Source organism: Saccostrea cucullata, unplaced genomic scaffold (assembly GCF_032062105.1).
Source record: "Saccostrea cucullata isolate Sc308-1 unplaced genomic scaffold, CSIRO_AGI_Scuc_v1 ctg529, whole genome shotgun sequence".
In the NCBI taxonomy this organism is placed as follows: Eukaryota; Metazoa; Mollusca; class Bivalvia; order Ostreida; family Ostreidae; genus Saccostrea; species Saccostrea cuccullata.
Genome location: NW_026921436.1, coordinates 26,763 through 54,310, shown reverse-complemented (window position 1 = coordinate 54,310; position 27,548 = coordinate 26,763). Strand labels below are relative to the sequence as shown.

Sequence of the window (27,548 nt, the reverse complement as noted above, 5' to 3'; positions counted from 1 at the left end):
CATACACGCCAATACCAGTGGTGATTTCTTTTCTGGAGATTATCTACAAAATTCCCCTCACAACTGTCTCTTGGCAGAATTTTCTACAAAGTGTATTATTGAAAAAAAATTAATATCTCATAATGTTTATTTAACAAAAAATATTTTACAATGTATCTGACTTAAAATAAATGAAATTAAGGACTTCAAATAACCTTTTACGATGTATTTTAGTATATTTACTAGGGAAGTAAATTTTACCGGGTACTCGATCAAACGTCCAAGTATCCATTACTAAAAATAGGTTCTCGGTTACTCGGATACATATTATTTCTTATATCAATGTACATATTTTTTTTTTATTAAAACCTTATCAATAATAACTCAAACAGGCAAATGGTAATTAGCATGTCTTCATCTATACATCTAGCTGTTAAACACCCGTTATCGCCTTGATCTACATTTATTTTTCCATTCAGTAAAATCTGACATGCAAAGAAATTAATGCCACTATACCCACTTCAAGAGTGAAGTGGGTATATAGAAAAAACAATAGATTTAAAACTGCTGAAAGTAGTAAGTTTAGTGTATATACTGGAAACAACCAACGAATGATATAAGACTAGCGATCCTGACCAACAACATCCGTCCCCTCTCTTTCGCAAGTTATATAACCTACATATGTACTCAGCAGTTTGTCAAATAAATCCAATATTAAAACAACCTTTTGTAATTTTTGGTGTATTATGCATTTGTATTTTATTTGATAACTAATTTTAGTACCAAAATTTTTTCCCAATGGTATTGATAATTATTTGTACATGTATTACATTGATAAACATGATAAAATCAGCTCTTTGGGTTAATAGAGCTTAATTTATCTACGATCAAGATCAAACTTTTATCTACATTTTACCATGTAACTTTCTATACAATTGGGAAAAAGCCAGAGTAAGCGATTACCAAATATTGATCGACTTGACTTCCATAGTATATTGTTGGTTTTTTTTCTATCTCAAAACATAAGACAATTTGTTATACTATCAAAAATATGTATCATGACTTATGAAAAATTTTTCCACTAGAAATATAATAAATTGATGTATTCACCTTCAGAAAAGTGTTTCTGGTTGTGCTGAGTTGAGTTTTCTTCTGCCATTTATAAGAGGGGACACAGAGCAAATTCACCATGCAATCTTAATCATATTCTACTTTCTGTTACAGTAGCTGCTCCGTAGGGACACATCTATACAGACTAAAATACATTATGTAGTTCTTATGCTTGCGTCTTAATTTCTGTCCAAATTTTACATTTTGGTCCATCCTTCAACAAACATGTATTTACATTAGAGAATGGATATATAAATGTATTATCATGCCGAGATAGTGTATAGTATACACTATCTCGGCATGATAATTCCTCAAATAATTTTTCCCAGGCATGTAATCATGGTAATTAATTATAGAGTACCAGTTCGTTCGATAAGACCCTACCATAACAGCTATCATATATAATCTAAAGCATGCCTGCATAGGGAGGCGACATTTTCAAGTTAAAACTAGAACTGTCCAATAGGGACAAATACCCCCGCTGGGTTTTTCAGAGTAGGTGCCAATTCAGAAATATTTTATGGATCTAGTTAGAGGTGTTCACTATTGTCTAATAAAGTGCCCCGCCACAGCATGATACGCCCATCAAATATTGTTCAATAATCATAAATTGGTTAGGGTGCAAGAAAATCAAGTAACCTTGATTAACAGAATGACACAGATTTCAATGATCTAATTTCCATTTCTTATCATGTTTAAAATATTGTACATATACATCTCTAAGAGACTTAGAGTGTAGGGATTAATTAAAACAAAAAGTACATCATATAATTCTAAACTGGCTGTGTTAGAGCTTAACAAATATCCATCTGTAGCTTTAAATTGTTTATTGCATATTTTATGAAATAATGGAAATGCTACAATATATAAAACAGTATTATGTTAAAAAACCTAGTGTCTTTAAATTGATACAATTGTTAAGTGTACAAAATGTTAAAGAAATGTCTAAATTGGGAAAATTTTTGTTCAGTGCTTTACAGCGAAGAAAAGATTTATTATACTGTTCGTAGCTCATGATATGTATGTAGACATTTATTATACAATTGAAAGATCTGAATATATGTATACCTTGTTTATAATACAATGTACATGTATCTGTCTGATGTGCCATTTGGCATAAGGAAATACTGTATACAGTGTTATTTTCGCCCCGTCTTATTTTCGCCCTTTCACTCTTGCAAACAATTTTGCCCCGTTTTAAATTCGCCCAGTCCTAGTTTTGTTTAAGAAATTATACTGTATTATTTGAATTCGCCCCGTTTTAAATTCGCCCATATGAGGGTAGGGCGAAAGGGGCGAAAATAAAACGGGGGCGAAAATTTCCCTGTATACAGTAAAGAATTGAGTACAGTCTCATTAAAAAAAAATCAAAAATTAATTATTCTTTAGACTATAAAATTCTAAGTGAGACATGACTACAATTTGTTGCAAATATATAAAAATTGGAATGTAATTTTTTTTCTCAATGAACACATTTTTAATTAATTTTAATTATATTATACAATACTAATTCAGTTTTAATCATACACTAAAACATCAATTTGTTTTAATTACATTACACCGATTGAAAGATCTTTATCTGAACTACAGTCATCAAGAACTCTTAATTAACACAAGCAACTATAAGGCCATTTCTTTTTGCCCAACTCCCAAGAGATAAATTAAGATAATACTGCATGATGCTCTTGCCAGTTAACTCCCGACAATGAACTCATTAATTTCTCTCTAATTTGACATGCACATTTCTGCTATCAAAAATTCTCCTTGACCAGTGCTTGATAATTATGCCCATGGGACAAACTGAATTCCTCTCAAATGATTAACATTTGTTACAGAATTTGCTGTAAAGTATATGATGAAAAAATAAGTTTTTACTTAATTTAACATTTTTTAATAAGGATACAACTATATTTTTACATTCTTTAGGATTATGAAATTTAAAATTTTAAAGACTTAATTTTTTTTAAAATATCACTTAAATTAAAGGTCACTGTGACCTTGAAATAGGTCGTGACACGCCGTCTACCCAAGATGCATAAATTGTCCAAGTTTGATGATTGTAAGTCTAATAGTTTTCTAGTTATGAGCCAAACAAAATCACAAAATAAAAAAGAAAAAACGCCTGTTAAATTCAGAAAAATCATCCAATCATGATTAAAATCCCAGGTGCACACCTTCATACGGTGAATAATAAGTGTATAAATTTTCAGACAAATCCATCCAATAGTTTCTGAGAAATGGTCGGGACAAAATCTTGTCTACAGACTGACAGACAGACGGACAGACAGACAGACAAGGTGATTCCAATATACCCCCCTAAACTTCGTTTGCGGGGGTATAACAATAAAATATAAGAATAACAATAAAAAATAGGCTAATCACAAAGCGTGAGTTACCTTGCTTATTTTGAAGAGAAGGCCTGTCACTTCCATTCATTTCTGCTCCACGTGGGTTTGTTGACATTAATTTACGCTGAATGGTCTTATGTTAGATTATTACGCGAATATAGTACATAATAAATAAACAATTGATAAAAGGAGTTACATACCTCTTTTCTTCTATTTTATACAAGATTATTGAAAAGATTAATTTAGTTCCTCAGTAGCTATGTACCTGTCAATAATTCTTAAGCATAATTACTTACTTGAACTATTTTGTCCCTCGTAGCAGGGCCCTGCTCGTAGTATTTCTAAAGATTGCTTCAGGACCCCGTGCTAATCAAATATTGAACCCGATTTGTTTATGTGCTGTCGTTCGTTCTTCTCTCAAGCATGAAACGTATCAGAAGATAAAGATTGGGAAGGGGGTCGAATATGATTTAGCGGGTTGTGTGCCCTTAGTTTAAGATACATCCATTTGGAGTACCATGAAACGGGGCCAACATCTTGAGAGGTCGAAAGGTCAACAAAGCAAATGTAATAGGCGGAAGCTAAAAACTTATACTTATCCGTTTCTTTCCTTATTATTAATGATAAAGATATAACATACCCTTATTAGATAGTTAAATAACACGATTTTAAGCTGCATTACAACAGTCTTATTTAAACGAAAGGATCCAAATTGTAAAAAATTGGCACATATTCTTCCGATATTTCGCCTATCACAGCAGGGGTGCCACTGGGATCCATTTTAGGACCACTACTATTTTTATTGTATATAAATGATCTTCCTGTATGTCTTAATTACTCTAATATTGATATGTTTGCAGACGATCCAACTCTGCAAATACATAACAGCAATGAATATAATATTGAAACACATAAAAATTCTGAATTACGTGAAATTGAAAACTCTTGTTTACAGAATCCAATGATACTGAACACAGACAAATCAAAATGTATGCTTATGTGTACACAATAAAAGAGATCATGATTAAGGGGGCCGACTATAGTTTCCATTGCGCAATATTTCATAGTAAAATGAAGCGTATTTACTGTTTCAATGCAATTTTTTTCGCTTAATTATTAAAATTAAACAAAATTAAGAAATTATAAGTATAAAAATGTAATCAAAATTTGATATAATTGATTTTTAACCAATTCTTTAAAAGATAGGTAGGTTGACGTCGTTGCAGTGTGTTTTTGACGTTATGATAATCTGTAGCTCTTAAAGAAAGGGGTAATAAAAATATCATTAAAGAAAAAGTAATAAACATACGCTCTTGAAATTTAAAACATAAAAATTTGAGAATACCTGAAACATTTTATTATGTTTTCATGTAAATCCATTGTGCACGTCATAATTTGTCAAACTCTAAAAAAATTAGTAGAATTTGCTAATATTTTAAGTTTTGAGATGCCCCCTCTGGTAACAAGACGGTAGAATTTTGTGTTTCTTACATATATTGTGTAATATAGTATTACTCATCAAATATTATGGATTGAACAAAATCTCTATTGTAGTATTTGTATAATTTGCTTTAAAGTGCTAAAAATTGGCATTTTCCTATATAGTCCTATAGTAAACGTACCTGTATTTTGAGACGGTCCCTCAAAAATACCTAGGCGGTAGAATTCTCCCAAACTTTACATATACGCTAATGTTAATGTAAGTTATAAATGATATAAAAATGAAGAGTTTCGCTATTTTAGTTTTCGCACAATAAAACTATAGTCGGCCCCCTTAAATGACCCAGGATTTGATGCAAAAATTTCTGACAAAAACTTGGAAAACGTAAAATCCTAGGTATTCAGATAGATCACTTTCTTCAGTATAATTGGTATGTTGATGCAGTTTGTAAATCCTTGAGATACAAGTTATTTACGCTCCATAAAATTTAGAAAATTCTTCCATTTAGTACGAGAAAACTCTCCTATAATGCATACATGTGTAATAGGCCGTCCAAATGCAACATTGAGAGAATTCATAAATGTTAGAAACGGCCTGCTTGAATTATTCTTGATGCAGCACCTGACAAACCATCTAAGCCTTTGTTTGAAAAACTAGGTTGGTTAAAAGTTTTTGAGTTAGTTACGTTTAATAAAAGTATTCTATTGTATAAAACTTTTTATGGTATGAGCCCAGAATATATCCAGGATTTTTTTTATCTTTTGCAGTTCCGATTCCTACTAATTGCGTTCAGAATTGAATTATAATCTTCGATTACCAAAGCATCGAACAATCCCATTTTCAAACTCAGGGGCGGATCCAGAATTTTTTTCCAGGGGGGGGGGGGGGGGGTGGTCCAACCTCGTCAAAAAAAAAACAAATCCCAGAAAATTCCTGACATGCAAAAAAAAAAAAAAAACTTAACTAAACTAAACTCGCGAAACGTGAAAATTCTATTTCGTTGGGGGGGGGGGGGTTTCCATTGCCTCAAATCTTTCCCATTTCACATATATTCTCGTTTACCAGAGGGGTCGGCGTTTTCCAAGGGGGTCCAAGGTAACTTTTCTCTTGCTTCAGTATATACATTTTTACATGTAACCTTGTAAATTACAAGGGGGCCTGATCCCCGAAGTCCCCTCTAGATCGGCTCATGAAACTCTTTAGAATATTCAGGAGTTCATTTATGGACTAGTCTACCATTACATGTTAAATTATCACCATCTTTACCTATTTTTAGAACGATTTTCAAAAAAGATAGAATTAGCCAACGTCTGTAATTTTTATTATTATAGAGATTATTGTTATTGTTTTTGACTACGTCTTTTAAACTTTGTATATTGACTCAGTTATTGTCCTATATATTCATTATTTTGTCAAATACATCCGATTATGAAGTTATAAAATGAGCTGATCATTTTCATGTACAGTGTATATATATTTGATTGTACCATTTTATGTATATTCTTTGAATTGTACAAACTATAAAAGGCCCCGGGGAAGAATAGTACTTCTAAACGACTGTGGCAGTGTTTATACAGTAATCACTGTGACCAAGCACCTGTTCCCTGGCTTTCCTCGCCTTCGACTGTCTTCTACCCCTACTTTTCATTTGCTTAAATTATTTGTTTTCACTGAACGTCTTTTAAGATCAGTTATGTTTAAGTAAATTAGATAAAGATCAAGGCTCATTTTTGCCTTATTTTGCCCTGTAGATTTCTGAAAAACTGGAACTACATACATGTAGTTTTGTAACGTGTAGGGGAACGGATTACAGCCAAACCGGCCTCCCTACAACACTCAAGGATGGGGTCTGATAAGAATCAGACCTTAAGGGATAGAACTAAGACTCTAATGTGCGTTCCAAAAATATACAAATATACGCAACGTATATACAGACTAAATATATTCAACGTATTTACAAAACATGCTAAGAAATCATACTAAGACAACGAAACAGCAGACAAAAACCAAACCAGTGCTCCACCGCACAGACAGACACAATAGAACAAGACACAGGGTCCCACACTTTACAAACACCGTAAAGCGACAGTCATACACTTAACTAGTATGACCCCCAGATTCCAGCACACTTCAAAGGCCACGAATTAACAAAACTAATAAACAGGACAAAACAGTCCAAACCCCTATTGCCTAATACTTGTAATAGTTAGATACTAGGAAATATACAAATCTTCCTAACTCAAGTACCCATGTACATACAATCAACCTAACTATGCCTGCATACACCTCAAATACGTCTGCCTATCTCAACAGCCTTCTTTGTTCTCCCCTAACCGCGTGCTCGGCACTCCCCATATCTAATTAGACCCAATGTGTTACATGTCCCCCTGGGGTCAAGAAGATAACCTGTTCACGCGTATTTCGTTAGATATTAGGTAGCAAATACTCTTTTATTCACTGCCATTGCAATATTAAATACACAACTATACTAAAATGTTAATGCACAGATTAGATTATCCAATTGATGCTAAGAATTCACTAAAATAAGAAAGTTAGAGAACTGAAGTCGAATAAATCAGGTACAGGTTAATTGACTGAAGAAGTTCAACATAAATTCAGACTTTTCAGGGCCGATTCTCCGAATTCCGGAATACATCCGCGACAGTTTTTGTTAGCAATGCATTGAATATAACTTAGATCTTTGGGGATCGCCTTTCTATCAAAAATGACGTAATTGTCTGGCTAGTCAATTCATTATGACGTCACAAAATGCGTCAATATCCTCATATTCAGAAAAAGTCTACAAAATCGGCTAATTTTTAAAGCTACTTTTCGATATTTAATATAGAGCGCAACCTCTGATTTAAAATATGCAACTTGTAAATGATAGAACTTAATCTGAGGATGAAAAGAAATACTTTTTTTGAAGTTCAGAGAGTGCATTCATTTCTTTTTCTTCACTGAAAGTACTCAGTACCTGTTTACCTAAAAATTCCATTTTTATTAGATATGAAAGCAGTCTATTCTCTATTTTATTTAATGCTTCAAAAGAAAAATCTAATGTTAATCAATCAATTGGTGCATCTACAGGGCCATGTTGTACATAAAATGAACCAACTTCTTTGTCATATCTCCGAGAAACAGTTAATTCTCTGGAAATGAGATAGATAATATTACACGTGCGATTGTTGATATGGTTGTGTTTAAGGGGGGCGATCATAGTTTTATTGTGTGAAAACAACAATAGCAAAACTCTTCATTTTTATAACATATGTAACCTACATAAACTTCAGTGTACATGCAAAGTTTGGGGAAAATCTACCCTCCAGGTATTCTTGAGGGACCGTCTCAAAATACAGGTACATTTACTATAGGATTGTATAGGAAAATGCCAATTTTTAGCACTTTAAAGCAAATTATTCAAATACTACAATAGACATTCTGTTCAAACTATTATATTTGATGAGTAATACTATATTATACAATATATGTAAGAAACACAAAATTCTACCGTCTTGTTACCAGAGGGGGCATCTCAAAATGCCAAAAATTAGCAAAATTTAATATTTTTATAGAGTATTACAAAATATGACGTACACAATGGATTCACATGAAAACATTATAAAAACATTCTCAAATTTTTATGTTTTAAATTTCAAGAGCGTATGTTTATTGCTTTTTCTTAAATGATATTTTTATTACCTCTTTCTTTAATACCTACAGATTATCACAACGTCAAAACACACTGCAACGACGTCAACCTACCTATGAATTGCAAAATCGGTTAAAAAATCAGATATATCAAATTGTAATTACATTTTTATACCCATAATTCCTTAATTTTGTTTAATTTTATTAATTAAGCGTAAAAGTTGCATTAAAACAGAAAATACGCTTCATTTTACTATGATGCGCGAAATATTGCGCAATGGAAACTATAGTCGGCCCCCTTAATTACATGCCAATACAGGCCAATACAAATGGCTAAATACAAAGGCTTTAAAAACAGATGTCCATCCTTGCACCAATCTACAAAATACCGCCTCTTAGTTCTATAAAGTCTAGGAGCGAAAAGTGTACAAAAATCGTAAACCAGCTTTAACGAATAATACCTGGACGTCAATTGCAACAAACAGTTTCCTTACAATTACATTAAACAAAAACACTGTGAACCACTTGAACTGAAAAAAATGTATCAAATTTTATCGGGCACAAGTGCTCATCATCGTTACAACAGATGTATCATTTATATGTTTTGAATTTTACCCCTTTTGTGTATTACTATTACGTCATCAATTATGTGAAGGAACACAGAATTAAAAGCCGACGCCATTCTTATGTTGTTTCTACAGGCTAATAAAAGCCTTATAGGACCACTTTAACCATAACACATGGTGTCAGAAGTGTACAATGGATAAACTGGAACCACCATGAGTCCTTTCGCTCACGGGGAATGTGGCTGAAAATTGGAAGAAGTTCAAACAGAGGTTTGATGTTTACATGACAGCTACAGGTGCGTCCGAAAAAGGTGAAAAACAAAAATCATGCATTTTCCTACACGTAGTAGGAGAAGAGGAAGTTCAAGTTTATAACCCCTTTGTATTTGATGAGGGTGAAGAGTTTAAATTAAAGAAAATACTCGATAAATTTGAGGCGTATTGCACACCAAAACGTAATACTACGTATTAGAGACATAAGTTCTTCACGAGGGTGCAAAGGTCCGATGAGAAAATAGACCACTATGTGACGGAATTACAAACTATGGCAAAAAACTGTGCGTTTGGAGATTTAGCAGATTCTCTAATACGTGACAGAATAATTTGTGGTGTCCCAGATAACACACTTAAAGAGAGACTTCTACGTACAGTAGATCACACATTAGACAAAGCACTTGCAACCTGTGGAGTTGCAGAATCTACAAAGGAACAAATAAAAAGTATTGTCCCTACCTCAGAATTAAGTCCATGCTGTTGGTACCGAACCCAAAGACAAAAACGTACGGGTATCTAAACAAGGTAAAATTTGTGGACGGTGTGGATACGATGATTCACATAAGACTGCAAAAAATCTGCAAAAAGTGTAACGGTGCAAATCACTTCGCCAAAGTCTGTAGATCAAAAGGCAAACAAAATAGTACTAGAAAGAAAATGCAGAAAAAGAAACACATTCATGACATACACATTCATGACATTCAGGATGAACAAGCTTTCTTCATCGACGCTCTGGAGACAGTTCATTCCGACAAACCAGAGGAGTGGCGTGTAACTCTAAGCACCAATCGCAAAGGAATCAACTACAAACTGGATACAGGTAGTCAAGTCAACATCCTGTTGGAGAAACAGTATCACAGCCTACGATGGAAGCTAAAACTCCACAAGACAAATATACAGCTTATGTCATACAGCAAGCATAGTATTCCGGTCCTAGGAGCATGTGCTCTGGACGTTTCTCATCAGGACAAAGCAGCTAAGGTCTACTTTGTCATAGTTAAGGAAGTTAGGCCTAGTAAAACACACATATACCATAGAAAACTGCACAAAGATTACAGACACCGCTGCACAAAACAATATGTTGATCAAAACAATATGACTTGTTCAAAGGATTAGGATGTTTACCGGGTGAACATAAATTATCCATAGATCCAGACATGACACCAGTAGTGAGTCCATGTCGTAAAATACCTTTCGCTTTACATGAAAAACTCCAAGATGAACTTAAACGCATGGAGGATATGGGTATCATATGCAAAGAAACCGAGCATACAAATTGGGTGAGTCCGATTGTAATCGTTCCGAAAAAAAGACGGAAAGATCCGCGTGTGTCTGGATCCAATTCAGTTGAACAAAGCAATACAGAGAGAACATTACAAGCTGCAAACTCGAGATGAGATTCATGCGAAGTTCAAGAATGCACATTATTTCAGTAAACTGGATGCTTGCACTGGATTTTGGCAAATGAAACTGGATCAGAATTCCTCAAAACTTACCTGTTTCAATGCACCATTCGGAAGGTATTGATTTCTGCGCCTACTGTTTGGTATCTCATCATCGCCTGTGATATATCACAGGACCATTCACATGATATACGATCACACCAGGGTGCACAACAATGATGGATGGCATCATTGTCTGGGGCTCAACGCTTCAAGAACATAATCAACGACTACAGCAGGTGTTTGATGCATCGCGCAAAGCAAATCTCAAATTGAATCGCGAAAAATGCGTATTTGGAGTCAAGGAACTTATATTCGTCGGTGACATTATATCGGCAGAAGGAATCAAGCCGGACGAGGCAAAGGTCAAGGCCATAACAAACTTTGAGACTCCAAAATATAAGAAAAATGTACAACGCTTTTTAGGCGTGTTGAACTACCAGGCAAGATATGTTCCAGACTTGTCGTCGAAAACACAAGTTTTGGAAATCTCACAGAGGAAAAAAATCAATTTCAGTGGACTACAGTTGAGCAAAAATCATTTGAGGAGCTAAAGGCCATATTAACAAGTACATCAGTACTTAAGTTCTTTGACCCGAACAAAGAGATTAAAATCTCTTCAGATGCCTCTAGTTTTGGACTAGGAGCCGTGCTCTTACAGAGGCATGATAATGAGTGGATGCCGGTGGCTTATGCATCGCGAGTTATATCTGATGCAGAAACAAGATACGCGCAGATCGAGAAAGAAATGTTAGCCATATCATTTACATGTGAACACTTCCACCAGTACATACTTGGACAGGTAGTAGAAGTGGAGACCGATCATAATCCCCTAGTGAGCATTTTTAAGAAGTCTCTGAATGACTGTCAACTACGATTACAAAGACTGCTGCTGAGGGTACAGAAATACGATCTACGTATTGGCTGCACACCTGGAAAATTCATGCATACCGCTGATGCGTTGTCAAGAGGAACGGCTATGTCAATGAAACTGACCAAATCAGAACAGGAAGAGGATCTAAAAGTGTATGTTGACTCTGTCATTAAGAGCCTACCCATATCAGATCGTAGGCTACAGAAGATTCGCGAGGAAACTCAACATGACCCGAAATTGCAGTTACTAGCAGAAGTAATTGTAACAGGATTTCCAGAAACGCGCACTGAATGCCCTAAGGAAGTCTCAGCATACTGGAACATACGGACAGAGTTGAGTTTATGTGATGGAATCATCATGAAGACCGACCGCATTGTTATTCCAGTCTCATTACGAAAAGAGATGCTTACCAAAATCCATACAGGTCACCTTGGTATCGAAAAATGTAGAAATCGAGCCAAACAAGTGATGTATTGGCCTGGAATGTATGCACAAATCAAGGAAATGGTGGATTCATGTTCAACATGTATCAAATTCCGTCCAAAACAACAGTCCGAACCGCTTAAACCACATAATGTATGCAATTATCCGTGGGGAAAAGTGGGAGCAGATTTGTGTGTATTCAATGGAGAAAATTATCTTGTGTTGTGTGATTACTATTCCAATTATCCAGAAGTGTGTCGTTTGCACAGTGTGTCAAGTCATTCAGTCATTAATGCAATGAAATATGTGTTTGCAGGCCAAGGCATACGTAAGATAGTATTCAGTGATAATGGGCCACAATTCAAGTCAGCTGAATTCAGCGAATTTGCAAAGTCATATGACTTTCAGCATCATACATCAAGTCCATTATACCCAAAATCGCATGGGTTAGTCGAGAAAACCGTAGGTATTGTAAAAGGCCTATTAAAAAAAAATCAGCAGATGATGGATCAGATTTCCACGTGAGTCTACTCATCTACCGTGCAACTCCTATACTCGATGGGAAATCACCAGCCGATATACTGAACAATGGACGTAAACTGCGTTCGAACTTACCAATGGCTGATAGTCGCCGTGGAAACAATTTAACCGAGTCTTATGAAAGAGCAAAGATGTAACAGAAACTCAAACAAAAACAGTATCATGACAGAAACACGAAAGAACTATCGCCGTTGAGTCCAGTACAAACCGTTGTCTTCGGGATCATAACGACAAGGATTGGGATAACTGTGGCAAGGTGCTAGACCAAGTGGCTCCGAGGTCATACTTAGTTCAAACTGAAAATGGACATGTATACCGCAGAAATCGCAGACATATTTTGCAATCAAAAGAACAATTTACACCATATGAACAATATGATTGTCAAAATAATGATAATGTTGATCATTCTAGTCATATTCCATGTGATAATGAAAATACTCAATCACTTAGTCAGGATATGTCTATTTGTACCAAACATGTACCAACACAAAATATGTCAGGGACCACAAGGTCTGGTAGGTCAGTTAAGAAACCACAGAGATTAATTAAAGAAATTTAATTTGCTTGTTTGTGGGTCAGATCAGTACCATGAAAATGGGGTATGAGAGTAAGGACTTAAACATCTATGTCAGTTGTTGTAAATTTTGGATAAGTTGTACTGTATGTTTTTTATATTTGAAATGCTAGTTAGTTGCATTACACAGACAATTTCTTAGTTTCATTTTGACATAGTTTCAGAACAAAACAGAACTGTTAATGTACCAGGTTCCATTACATTGTTACATATCAAATCCTAATTTTCAACAGAATCTAATGTATTAACCTAAGAATAGTTTATGCAAGGTTTAACATTTTTTGCTATCTTATGAAATTTATTGTAGCTCTTAACTCAATTTTAAAAGAGGGAAGATGTATCATTTATATGTTTTGAATTGACCCCTTTTGTGTATTACATCATCAATTATGTGAAGGAACACAGAATTAAAAGCATGGAACCGACGCCATTCTTATGTTGTTTCTACAGGCTAACAAAAGCCTTATAGGACTACTTTAACCATAACACAACAGATATATTCAGATTTAATAATATCACGCTTATTCAATTCTAATTTTCATATTTACAAGCTTCAATAATTGCTTGATCTAAGTTGCAAGTACCGCAAACCTGCGTGTCAATCCTCTATAACGTCATCTCAGTAAGTACAGCTAGATCAACGTGGCTTTTATTCTACACTCAACGAGTGGTATAATGGCAAGAAAAGCTACATATTGATTAATGTTTACAATATTTATGCAAAATGACTGTATATAAGAGTGTAACAAATGAACGCAGTACAGTTAAGGCAACATATGAAAAAAATATGGTAATGAAGTCATAAGGAGGTCTGACGTCATGACAGTTGCTCCGCCCTGATTGATCCATATAAGGAAATGGTGCTCAAATTAACTATTTACCGATATTTGCAAGACTTTGTAATAAACATCAATATCTTCATGTTTAAATAGAAAATAATTAGTGATTTTCTCGTATATAAAACTGCACGTTTTTAAAATAATCCTCTTTTTAATGTGTCGTTTGTCTGCATTCAGCTTCAGCCAAGCGCTTGCACTCGGTGACACGGAATGTTGTTTACATCTAAAAACGTGGGGAATCAGCTGAGATTTGCAGTGGATTTTTATGCAATAACCAAACAATCGTTAGAGAAAATAGGGATAAAATAAGCGACAAGGCATTGCTTCTCCCTTTTACCAGGACATGAGGACATTATTTCGGAAAATAGCAGAAAACCGAGACGATTTGAACCAGCTCAGCTCCGTAGATCCATTTCTGCACCAGGCCAGGTATGTAAACAGGTATACATGTACGCATATGTAGGTACATGTGTAGATCTACAGTACAATATTTAGACATGCTTTTGTTGACATAAAAAACCCCGAGTGTGTTCGTGTTCATTTAAATGTATTATCACAGTCAGTGAAGAACTGCATGTAATGCAGTGCCTTGTGTATACCCCCCCCCCCTTATATCCTACTAAGTCATACACTTTCTAGAATTATAGAAAAATGAATTGCACTAAATATGTACTGATCATGCATGAGTTCCTGACTATTAGCTCATTTTCTTTGAGACAATATGTATACATGTAATAATGGAGGTCACCAGTAACACAAATTTAAACTAAATTAAATGAGATGTTTTCATTGTTTCAATCAATGATTCACTTGTGATTAGGCCTAAACATTAATTAGACATACAAATATGCTACACAATTTAACTGTTTCAGAAAAAAAAATATCAGAATCATTCTGTTGAAAACATAGAACCCCAACTTCAGATTTATGGTTGCAATTTTCTAGAATTTCTATATTAATGAAAAAATATTCATTTTTTGCTTAGATTACATGTACACTAAAAATATTGATATAATGCTTTAATTTATCATTGTAGCTGTCAGGAGTCTCAGGCTTAAAGAATGAATATTTAAAAAAAAAATGCATCATTTCTCCACAGGGTATGTATACATTGTACTTCTAAAGCATTTCACATTTTTAAAGTATGCATGTGCTATACATTTTGTTTGTGTTTATTTTAGTAAAGGAGAAACTTAGAATTTTTATTAAGAAAATATTCTATCAATATCTATTGTAAATGTCAGAGGTTTCACTTTCCCAGAAAGTTTTGTAACACAATTTTTTTTTCATTTATATGAATGACATCAGTTCACTACAGTATACAATGTAGCATATTAAATTTGTATTGTCAGATGTAATGCAATTTTATTCTACAATGGTTGTATATTTAGTAATCTCATAGCATTTAACTGCATATATATGTGTTGTAGGCCCAGCTATTCCCAAATGTTGGACTAATGGATTCATTCAGGCAGCAAGTTAATCCATCATTTAAGGAAAATGGTATGCTCAATATTAGTTATAAATCATACAAGGTTTTGATAATAAAAATAACAGAAGCATTGAAAACATATATATGCATTCTATGTTAAATGTTTCAATGCATTTTTTAATTTCATTTATTTTTAAAATACAGTACAAATTACTTTCAATAATGGTATTTTCTGATTTTCTTATATTTTCAGTTTATCCACAAGAACATGAAGTGAAGGAAATAATTTACACCTGTCCAACATTCATACAGTCTGTCATTGGATTTGAAAAGAAATGTTTATTAAATAAATTTTGTAGATAAATAATAATTTGACTTTTTCATATATTTACCGTACAGGTGTTGAAAAGGCCATTATGATTTGAAAATCTTAACTTGTGTACGGTTTGTGTGGAGGGTACAAAATGTCCATGGCATCAAGATCTCATTTCCAGCATGTGCATTGTGTTCATGTATTTTTCAATAATATTACAAAAAAAACAGGAGTCTAGAGGTCCCCCTAATTGATTCAAAATAGGAAAGGGGGCACCATTTGATTCTGAGGGAAGGGGGTGAGGGGAGTTGGCGAGTTTTTCTAAGTCAGGTTTTTTTTTCCTTTTCATGTCTATGAAGGACAGATTAATATTTATTTCCGATCAAGATGAAGGATAGATTATTTATTTATTTTCCTTTTCATTGAAAAGTCCGACTAACAAGCCAAAAAAATGTATACATATAAAAAAAGCTCTGATTCGTGGGAGGGGAATATCACTAATCTGCGAGTACATTGTATTTATTTTTAAAATCTGCCAGCCCTCATGCACCCTCAAAATAAAATGGCTTTCCCCCTAACAATAAAATCCGAGTATACCCTAATCCTTTCTAATTAGTTCCTAAAACGTATAACTTAGATTAAATCCCTTAATTAACAGTAAGCGGTCTAATTGAAAGCGATCGTAGAACATGATCTCGAATGCAGAAAGGGAAAAAAAAATTAACACAAGTGTGTGTACCATAGGCGTCGGAAGCAAAATGAAGGGGGGGGGGGGGGCTAAACCAAAAGAAGACGGTAAATTCAAATGCATACATTATGTACCCCCCCCCCCCCGTTCCGACGCCTATGAATACAGTAGTGAGAGAGGAGTATAGATATCTAATTAATTATTAATGGAGGCTATATTTTAATTAACCATTTGTGTTCTGCATAAATATATCGGCAATATATTTAGACCTATGTGTGTGTAATACTAGATCTACATCTTTGAGGAAAAGCAGGAGGATTGAAAGCCATTAAATGTATACAGTGTATGGAGAACGAGTACATAGAATAGAAAGAAATGTCAAGAATTTTATGCATACCGTTTTGATTTTAAATTAGTAAAAAGGAGTCCAGCCCTGTCGGCATGTATATTTATTTAAAATTTACGAGGTAAACAAACTATATCAAGTACTCAAGAGTTATCTCCCATGCTGGGTCATTGATGCGTTTGAAAACTAGAATAAGATTGACTCTTCCAAGATTTCAATTTTTAATCAAAAAGTGCAAGGGCAAGGCGACAATCTAAAAAGTAGGTTTTTATTTTAAATTATTTATTTTATTCTATAGTTTTCGAAAAGTGATGCTCATTTCTTTGTAATCCTTTAGTTAATTAATAATTCGCGATGAAATTAAGAAATTACCCTATTTTTTTCATGCATTACTGTCTGTTTTAGCTAAATAACGTAATTTTATCGGAAAACTAACTGAATGAGCATCACTTTTGACAAAGTATAGATATATAGTGACAACATAAAACATCGTGCAGTTAATTTTTTGCTTGCCTTGCCCTTGCACTTTTTGGTTAAATTTAACATCTTATTTTTTACCTAAAATCGAAGCCCACGTGACTTCAGGGGGTCACATGATGTCAAAAAATACCGATGGGAAAAACAATGGACATACTTTTCAAGATAACAAATAGCTATTTAATTAGAGTGCCTTGTCCAAATATAAAACTGATAAACATTATATGTATCGAATTCCGTGAATTTTTATAGAAAATGTGTACTGCGAAGTATTTATTCGCCGAATTTCACTTGTGCAGTTTAACTGTGACGTCATAATCGATTTTTCAAAACTGTGCATAGGCTGATCTCCAATTTCAAAGTCCTTAGCCTAGCTGCAGAATTATTAACACATTGGGAAGACTAAGATATATTTTAAGTTAGTATTTGAAAAAAGACATGATATATATAATGAAAAGGAAAGAAATAAAATGTTTCCGTATTAAAGTATACCTCCATAGGTCCATCCAGAGAACACACTTCCATCTTGATCGCACAATGCCTTATCCACCTTTTGGTCAAGTCGTTTAGAGGCGTCCACCACCACAACATAGAAAGCTCTCCTGGTCAGGTAAATCTGATGATAAGCATAGTACGCACACTGTCCTCCGAAGTCAAAAAACGTCAGAGTCTTTGCTTCAACATGTGTAACATTGTTTTTTACATTTTCGTTGTCTTTTTGTTGTGAGGTTACTGAAAATTTTAGCATGAGATCTTTAATCAGAATGAACCAAACTCCGCCTTTGTGATTAACCGGGTCTTTAATAAGAAAAAAAAACCCCGGAATATAATGAAATTGTGAAAATGATGCATACAGTACATGTAGTGGGCATTTATTATCAGGATATTTCAATGTAAGATGTATTCTAAATTCCAGATCAAATATACTTGTATAACAAATATGTTCATTTATGAACATCGTAATCGAATTGGGATTATTGATATAAATCTGAAAAAAAAATGGAAAAAAGTTATCAAACTTCGTCGTCTTACATGCAATATAATATTATGTTTATATAGAAGGTTTTTTGTCTTGATTTTGTTTTAATTTTGAGGCAGAGAAAGTAATTCTTTTACAGTGAAAAATGCATTTCATTTTAAAAATGACTATTACTTACAGATATTTTATAATTTATTTATATTAGTATAAAACCTTTGTTTTATGCAATTTAAAACAAAATATCGACAGAATGTTTTTAATTAATTTTAGCATGTTTTCAGCGTACAAATTTGACATGCTTAACATCAATGTACCTATTTAAATAACGTTTTTGCAAGGGCATATGCTTAATATGTCTTAACAATTTTTGAATATAAATAAAGGATATTTTCCTTGACTTGAAAATGTCTGCTGCTTTCTTTAAATAGTGAATGAAAGAGGACACGAAATACTTGATAAAGGTCAAGTATATTTGAACAATAGCCCTATAACTTGAAATTTTAACGAATAAAATGCCAGTTCTATTGAAAGCAGCAGCACTTTCCAAAAAGTTAATAGAATGCAGAAATTATTTAGGACGGATGATACAAATATTTTTTTTTCTTGAAAAAGATTTAATATCATGTCACAAATTTAGAAATGTGGATGGTTCTTAGAATTTTTTTTCTCATAAGAACTGGAATATGAAAAAGACTTGGAAAATATTAGTAATACATGTATTTAAAGAAAAAAAACAAATATAGACAAATCATATTCAGTAAAGGTTTGCAGGTGAAAAGAAATTACAGAATATGTTAACATGGTGCTAAAAGTGTAATATAAACTTTAGAGAAATATACCAAGCCAGGTGAATTTTAAGAGGAAGACAAAAAATAGCACTTAGGCTGATTTTTACCATTTAGCTTTTCTTAATAAAATTCACCTGGCTAAAAAAAGCTAACAGAACAACAATACCCGAAGTTTGATAATGTATTTGAGAGGAAAACATCTGTTTTGCCTAAAAAAAAAGTGCCTTATGACTTCCATTTGATAATAGTGCAAATTTAAAACCAAGTTTGCCGCAGCTCTGTTATTTTTCAGATTGAATGAAAAACCAAGAATGAGTACAGTTGTAAGTATGTCATTTATTAATGACACAAATGAAACACAAGAAATTCCAATGACTTTCTACAATTTGTATCTACACCTTGTTATGGATCTCCCAAAAAATAAAATAACATCTTGACAATACTCAAAAACATCAAATATCAAACATTTAACAGCCTGTCTCTGAGAAAAGCATGCAAAATCTGGAAAATTGTCCAAAAGGGTTGCATAGAGCTTAACACCTTGTCATGTATTTTTTAAGATCTGGGTTGTATTAGGATATAAAAAAATGTAAAAGTGTGTCACATGTATCTACTGTATTTTTAGTAACAACCCAGTTTCTATATTAAGCTATATCTGCAGTCTATACTGAAGCCACATGCTAGGCGAATTTGGAACTTCAGAATTTTTATGGATATTTAATACAGTGATACGATGGAGGGGATGATATAATTTGATCAAATAAAGTTCTAATAATAATCGATTTAAGTTTTATCAAATATAAAAAAAATCACCCTTGGCTATTCAGTGCAGATATATTTTATAAATAAATTCATTTGATGAGCAATAAATATATTTTAGACTGAATTCATATTTAGAAAGTCTATAAAAGTTTAAAAGTTGATAAAACTAAAGATTTCTCCAAAAATGATAAGAAAAAAATAAGATGACAAGAATGAGTAAGTGTGTATACATTGTGAGAGTTACATGTATCTCCCGTTGTGGAAGTCTTCAGTGAAAAAGGCGGATATGGCATTCCAGTGTGACTGGGTCGCCAAGAGGACAATGCTGCTGCCTGCTATGAAATTTAGGTTTTGGAAACCTTTCGTGTCGTGTATGTCATGTATTTTATTTGTATGACTGTATCAGGGATCCAACACATTGTTTGCGCTTCTTAAAAGCTCCGACTGAGACGCTATAGTATCAGGCTAAATGGGAAAAAGTTACGGACCGACTGGAGGTTTAATTGTGAAAAGTGGATTTTTTTCTCATGACCATGTATACGATGGTATATTTAAAATTATGAATCTATCCAAGACATACGGATAACGTGGGGGTAAACAAGGTTAAAATGGCGAAGAAGAATAACAAGCTTCTGCTATTTGAAGGAGATGAATAAATGAAGGATCTGACCATGTTGACAGGTAGGCCAAATATCTGATCTCTACTTCATGCGATAGGAGTTGCATATTTAAGATTTTTTTTGGTCATGAAATTACAGGCACGTAGCATCGTTTTTGAAAGTGGGGGGGCCAACCTGAGAAAATTTTTTTTACTTACCTAAAAAAAGTTGACAAGCAAAAAAAAAAAAAAAAAACGAAAATTACACGAACTATTTCCCATTTCGTGGGGGGGGGGGGGGTAGTGGCCAACTTTTTCAGGGCAAAGTTCCTCTCACTTCCAATTTTTTCCTATATTTTCTGGCTATGTATATACTGTGGCAACAAGTGGGGGGGCCAACCATCTTTTAATAGACATTTTCTATAGTAAAGGTAATGTTGGGGAAAAGTGGGGGGGAGGCAGCCCCCCCCCCCCCTGGCCCCCCCTGATACTACGTGCCTGAATTATATAATATATACTAATGTTACACTTTTATTTAGATTAAAACCTTTATGCTCAGTAAGATTAAAATGAAGTATTAAAGTGTTTCAGCAAAAGAAAGACTTCCGTACATGTACAAGCAAATTAGAAGTACTAGTATTTAAGAAATCAATAATGTACAGAACAACAATCGTTCTTAAAAAAAAAATAGGGCATCGAAGTTGCAGCTCCTACTGCTTTCAATATCTACAGTGAGCTATATAGAGAAACAATGTTCTAACTAGGAACAGTCATATTTATTGTTTGATATGACACTTAAGCATCATGGAAAATATGCCAGCAGAGCTATTGCTATTCATAACGCCATGTTCACTGAGTAATTGTTGTTTATGCATTCTTTGATGTTGTCAAGAATATCAGAGGAGATCCTGGCTTACATTAGGATGTGGCTTGTTGTCTTCAGTCAAGAAAAACACAAGGCTATAAAACTAGTATACCTGATCCAGGCGCGTAGCATCGATTTTGAGAGTGGGGGGCCAACCTGACATTTTTTTTTATTTACCTGAAAAAGTTGACAAGCAAAAAAAAAAAAAAGGAAAATTACCCGTTGCCCAAAGTCGAAAATCCTATTTCGTGGGGGGGGGGGGGGGCTAACTTTTTTTCAAGTCCAACTATCTTTCAATTCAAAGTTTTTGGCCTATATTTTCTTCATGACACTAAAATGTGGTGGGGGGGGGGGCAACCTTCCTTTCAGTAAACATTTTCTATAGTAAGGTAATGTGTCGAGAGAAAAAGTGGCTGCCCCCCCCTCCGCCCCCCTGATACTACGCTCCTGTGATCACATAAATTTATTATAATTATATACAGATCAAGTCTAAGTGTAAATGTGAAATATTTACCCTTTAATTTTTCACTTTGTCAAGAATGAAATAGTTATTATGCTCCCCTTCGAAGAAGGGGGGCATTATAGCCACATACAAAAAGTTAATTTAGAATTATTATTTTATTTCCCTTCATTTGCAATAAGTGTTTTTGTCGAAGTCATTCCATGGCACTATTAAGATCTACCAGATGGCTTGACTATCACATTATTGTTAATTCCTTTGAAGTTTAATGTGTTAATCCCTTAAGTCAATTAAGTTGCCTAATTATCTATACCTGAGGCGCGACAGGTGTGACAACAACTATCACTCTACCAGTACATGTCACCTACTTTTTCATTGACAAGAACATTTGAGTTAATCATATCAATTATTTAGATAATCTCAAAAGAACAAGTCTAATTGTTACTGCGTGACCGAGTGTTGTAAGGTGCACTACTTATTCCGGGTGGACCTCTACCTTCCCAAACGGCCGGTCACAGCATATTGCTTTTATAATTCCAATATGGGGAGGGGGGCATTAGCGTTTTACAAAACATCTCTTATTTCTTATGTTTTTGTAGTTCAAAAACTCACAATTCATTCATTAGATATGAGACAAAATAATTTCAATCAATCAAAAGTTGACAACTGCTTTTTTTTAAGAAAAATAATATACAAAATATATGATATGCAACTTGTCAATATGTTATGTTCATATGTTGAAACCTTTAATGGAATAAAAGGAGATACCAAACACTACAATTCACAATTCATTAATAGGATATGAGACAAAATACTTTCAAGCAATCAAAAGTTGACAACTGCTTTGATAGAAAAAAATATTATACATGTATAGGATATGTAATTTTTTTCAATTTTTATGTTCAATTCTAGAAACCTTTAATGAAATATAAGGAAATATCAAACACTACAATTCACAATTCATTAATAGGATATGAGACAAAATGCTTTCAAGCAATCAAAAGTGACAACTGCTTTAAGAAAAAAAATTATTATATAGGATATGCAATTTTATTGATATTTTATATTCACATGTTGAAACTTTTAATGAAATTTAAGGAGATATCAAACACTATATTCCAGCCTCAAAATTCCAATAAACAATAAAAAAATTGCGTAGAACAAACATGGACCTCCAAAAAATGATAGATGGTATCATGTAATTATTTTTCTTTTTTCTTCCTGAGGAATTTTTGTCACAGTGTCACATCTAACTTTGGTCTGATTTCTGACATTCTTCTACAAATTTTAGACAGAAACCAGGTACATGTACTTTCATCCCTTTTTTGTCAGAAAATATGAAGTAGAAAGTGGTGCAAATGAATACAGTTGCACCAGTTTTACCTGCCGGGTTATATTATATTTAAAAAAATGTTTTCAACATACATGGTATCACATTTTTTTTTCATTCTTGGTCTCTCCAATGACATTTATTTAATTTTTCAAGATAAATCTTTATCATAGAGTAAGATATAATGGTAAGAGCAATCTGACTATGGCCGTCCTATTGACTGTTTCACCTTTGACCTTCACTTATGATTTATGTAATAATAAACTCTATATTCTTAAAATCAGTGTTGATGACATCAATCATTTTTTTACGTAGACCTTTCCAATGACCTAACTTCACTTTTCCTCCATTTAGCAGTTACATATGAATGTACAAAAAATTATTCTTCCTGTCATCACATTTAACTGATATGTACTCATAAAAGGAAGACATATTTCTTTTCATTTCATGGTGCATTTTGTTTCAGGCAATGCAGTTTTTCCAAGATAGCAGGAACAATGGAGCAGAACTAAAAAGTCATTTCAATAAAACCATGATCTGATTGATCAAGTGAAAGTTGATACCAGTTGTGAAAGTTGTCGAAACACTACAGCAAGCAATGATAGTAGTAAACATCAATTTATGTATCACATGTACTTATTTATTTAAATGAAATCCGTGTATATTTGTAGATGCCTTCTTAGCAAAATTCTCTTTACACAACAATACCCAAGTTACTTGATGTACACATATGACGTCATCGATGGAAGCTTTTAATTAAAATGACAGTCACAGCATTACAAAATGAAAACATTTTATTTTGTTAATGTTTTCACGTCTCTAATCATTTTTGTAGCGTTAAATCCAATCTCTAAATACCATTATTATGAAAACTTTCTAAAATTGACGTCATCTCGCCTATACTATGACGCCATAATGTAGCACTGATTTAGGCAAGGTAGAATATATTGTTTTCTTCCTGATTACCCCCAAGTTCTTCCTTAGAAAGAAAAAAATGAGTATAAGTTGGATTACCATCTGTAGAATTAAATCTCTTCTTCTAAAATGCTATTTATATAATGAAACTTACAATCAAAGACAACATTTTTACCTGCTTTGTAATTCTAATAAGCAGGGACCAGTACGTACTGATCATGTATCTAATTCTTTTTTCACTTCTGGATTATTGAATACAGAAGAATAGATAATTTTCATATTGAGCCTCAATATTTGAATACGTGATTTAAATATGGACCTTATACATCTGTCCCATAGTCTGTTGTAATCTTTAAAAGAATCAATAATATTGATGAAATTCCGACTCATGTTGAAGAATCGGGGTTCCCTATATTTAGGACCTTTTAAATAATTGATCTAAGGTTCAATTATTTACTATTTTCGTAAGCTGTGATAACGTGTCCAGCAGGACTATATTTATATGGCAAAGAAGAACATGAACACAATGAAGGATTATATTTCAACTACTTAATATCAAGGCCATAAAAAGTTTTTCGTAATCAAAAAGTTTGAATACATATAAATATATATTTGTAGGATATACAAATTGTCTGGTAGTCTTAATATAACTTATATATTAATACTTATATCAACAGCGTCAATCCCTTTATTTCATACGCATATTAATTATATATTATTTTTGTCATCTCCCTCGGGAGATGACACATTAAGATTGTATGCCGGAAGTAAAGTCCTAGTGTAAGCCTCCATTAACTTTTCGGGAATCCTCGATGTTTTACAATATCTCAAGTGAGAATCTACACAAGGAGTTCCAAGTAGCCTGTAAATTGGTTTTCTTTTAGAAGAACTAGCTTAGAAGTGTGTGATCTACTTTCGTTTTAGGCCTATTTGCCTTGAAAGCCAAAGAAAATTAAGAAAAGAAGTACGATGCTTATAAATATCTAAAGTTTTGGTGTGTCGTATATATATATTGATCCTCAATACTATGCCTTGTTAAATTGGTAAGCCACACAAGAAGAACTGACAATGACGTGATTTCAATATATAGATTTGTAGTAGTATCCATAGTTAAATCACTGCGTGGTACCCTACCCCTCATTTTTCTTAAGTAGGCACAGGTGGCTTCTTTTGAAAGGTTTAAATACTTAAGCTACGTGGGTAGGGAATAATCTCTGGACTGCTCTTGCTTATGTTAATATACCTGTCATCTTAGTTTTCTGTTTGCTGAATAAGTCATTCGGGAACTTCAGGTATAATTATCCATATATTCAATGCATTAAAATATTTCCCTTTCTGTTTTATTTCTTTGACATAATTGATACCAAAGAGATGACATTTCAGGCTTTCTGGAAAGCCAAACTTGTTATCATTTCATATTATATTGGTTTCAGATATCTCTTCAGGAATAACATTACAGAGCTAGACAGATTACGGGGAAATACCAGAACATGACGGGAAAATTATTGTATAAATTGTGGAATTAAAATTTGTGAAATTATTTTGTTCAGGTTCCTTTTTTTCACTTTATATTCAGGTAAATCTTAGGTAAACAGTATATAAATATACGTACTCGCGATCGATACTTATCAAAATTGTTGAAGATCAATTTTGCTTATTCGGAGGTTTATGAAATCATAGAGTTATATTTAATTGTTATTTATATATTATATTACTTTGTATATGTACTCAATTCCAATTTATGAATAATTATCTTGAGTGCAAGAGAACGTTTTTTCTGGACAGCAAAACAAACTAGCCCTAGAGATGATTTGTGATGTATATAGGAATTTCTTTAATACATATACTTTTCAGGGAGAAAAGTTTTTTTTGTTCTTACAATGTATAAATATGTTGTAGTGTATTCGGTTAAATGATTTACTGTGGTGCAACCATTCCTATAGAGCTTTCTGAAATAAACACAGTAAACTTCAAAGGGAGGTACATGTAATAATAATCATTTGCAAAAGGCGTTGATATCGTTAGACAGAGATTGATCTAAAGTTGAAAGATTACAAACACATACAGTAATCCTCTCCCTTAAGATCAAGCAAAAAAAAAAAAATCAAGTTAAATTCAACTGAATAATTAAAATAGATTCTATGAGAACTAGCAATAATTTTATGGCAGAACAAACTTTTAAGAATCGCAGCAATAGCCCTTAACAGCTGAAAGAGTGAATTAAAAATAAAATATCTTTCCATAATAGACAAACTGTAATATATGCAAATGTTTACATTCAGACATAGCCAGAAAGGATTATGTTATAGCAGAAGTTGAAGAATGCCACAATTTTATACTCATTTTTCACTTCCCACAATTTCAAAACCGAAAAAGGTGACTTTTCTTGATAGTTCTACCTTGATGAACAAACACGGTGCCCAAAATCATTTCTATTAACCTAAACATTTTTAATTTCACATACATGGTTCATAGTGTGAGAAAAAAACTATGAGTGGAAAATTATCAAGTTCTGAGAACCTTCATACATCGCCATTTGCATAACTTTAACACGGACCTGTACTTAAATCAAACATTCAATGCGCATATTTTATCTAATCTTATGTTAAAACACTTTCAAATAAGCTATTAGATGCATGTAAGGTTCCAAAAAATGTCTGAATGAAAATAATTTTTTAAATTATAAGATTCAAATCAACGTAATATAAGATACCTTTTAATGATTTTGTTTTGTCACATAATTCAAATACTTCCTCATGCACCTCCAATCCCTCAGTTGATTTTACTTCCTTAATAACTTCTTCACTAAAACCAAGCAGACGTTTAAGTAGCGTTGCTTTTCCTGCCCCAGCACATCCTACAATCATCCCCCGGGCGTGGTGAACTGTCTGTGTTCCTCCTTTAGCGTGTAACTCCACATATCGTTCTCGGGCGTTTTGTTCCCATTTTAGAATTTCGGTTGGGACTCCCACTGTACCATGTGAAAAAATAAATAATAAAAAATAAATATAACAAACGTAAATGTTTTTAACTTCAGTTAAGGAAATCAAGTTGAATTAGTGTACAGTGTAAGCCTCTCCCCACTTTTTTTGGGGGGTGGGGGTGGGGGGGGGGTGGGGGTTGGAACTTCTTAGGATCTCTGCTGTTGTGCAAGTGATGGAGTTACTTATTTGAGAATGCATTTCGGATAAAATTATCAACACAGCTAGGTTAAGGTCACCCACAGGAAATATTAATATTCATGCCTGAAAATATATTCCGAAAAAAATGAAAATAATGTTGACATTTTATATGAGAATAAGCTTTAATTTATTGGGAATCGTACTAATGCAATTGTATGTATGGGGTCTCAACCGAGTTTTCAAAAGTGATTTCGAATACACCAGGTGTTTGTCACAAAACATACTTAAAATTGGAGAAAATATATGTACTGATACAAAGATCTTTAAAGCTCAACGATAAAATAATATTTTGTAACTATGAAAATGATGAATGATAAATTGTATTTCCTGACAAGGTCATTAATTGGCCATGG

The 27,548-nt window shown here is 33.3% G+C and overlaps 1 protein-coding gene across 1 annotated transcript in view; it reads right to left on the bottom strand.

Annotated features, from left to right (window-relative positions):
• Nucleotides 1–26,984, bottom strand: part of LOC134259957 (probable serine/threonine-protein kinase pats1) — a gene marked incomplete at its 5' end in the record, with an annotated part of 38,323 nt that extends 11,339 nt beyond the window's left edge. Inside the window, 2 exons of the mRNA XM_062742550.1 lie at nt 17,809–18,048; nt 26,727–26,984. Of these exons, the coding sequence (XP_062598534.1) occupies nt 17,809–18,048; nt 26,727–26,984 (498 nt within the window). The remainder of the gene's footprint in view (nt 1–17,808; nt 18,049–26,726) is intronic.
• Between the last annotated feature and the right edge of the window lie 564 nt (nt 26,985–27,548).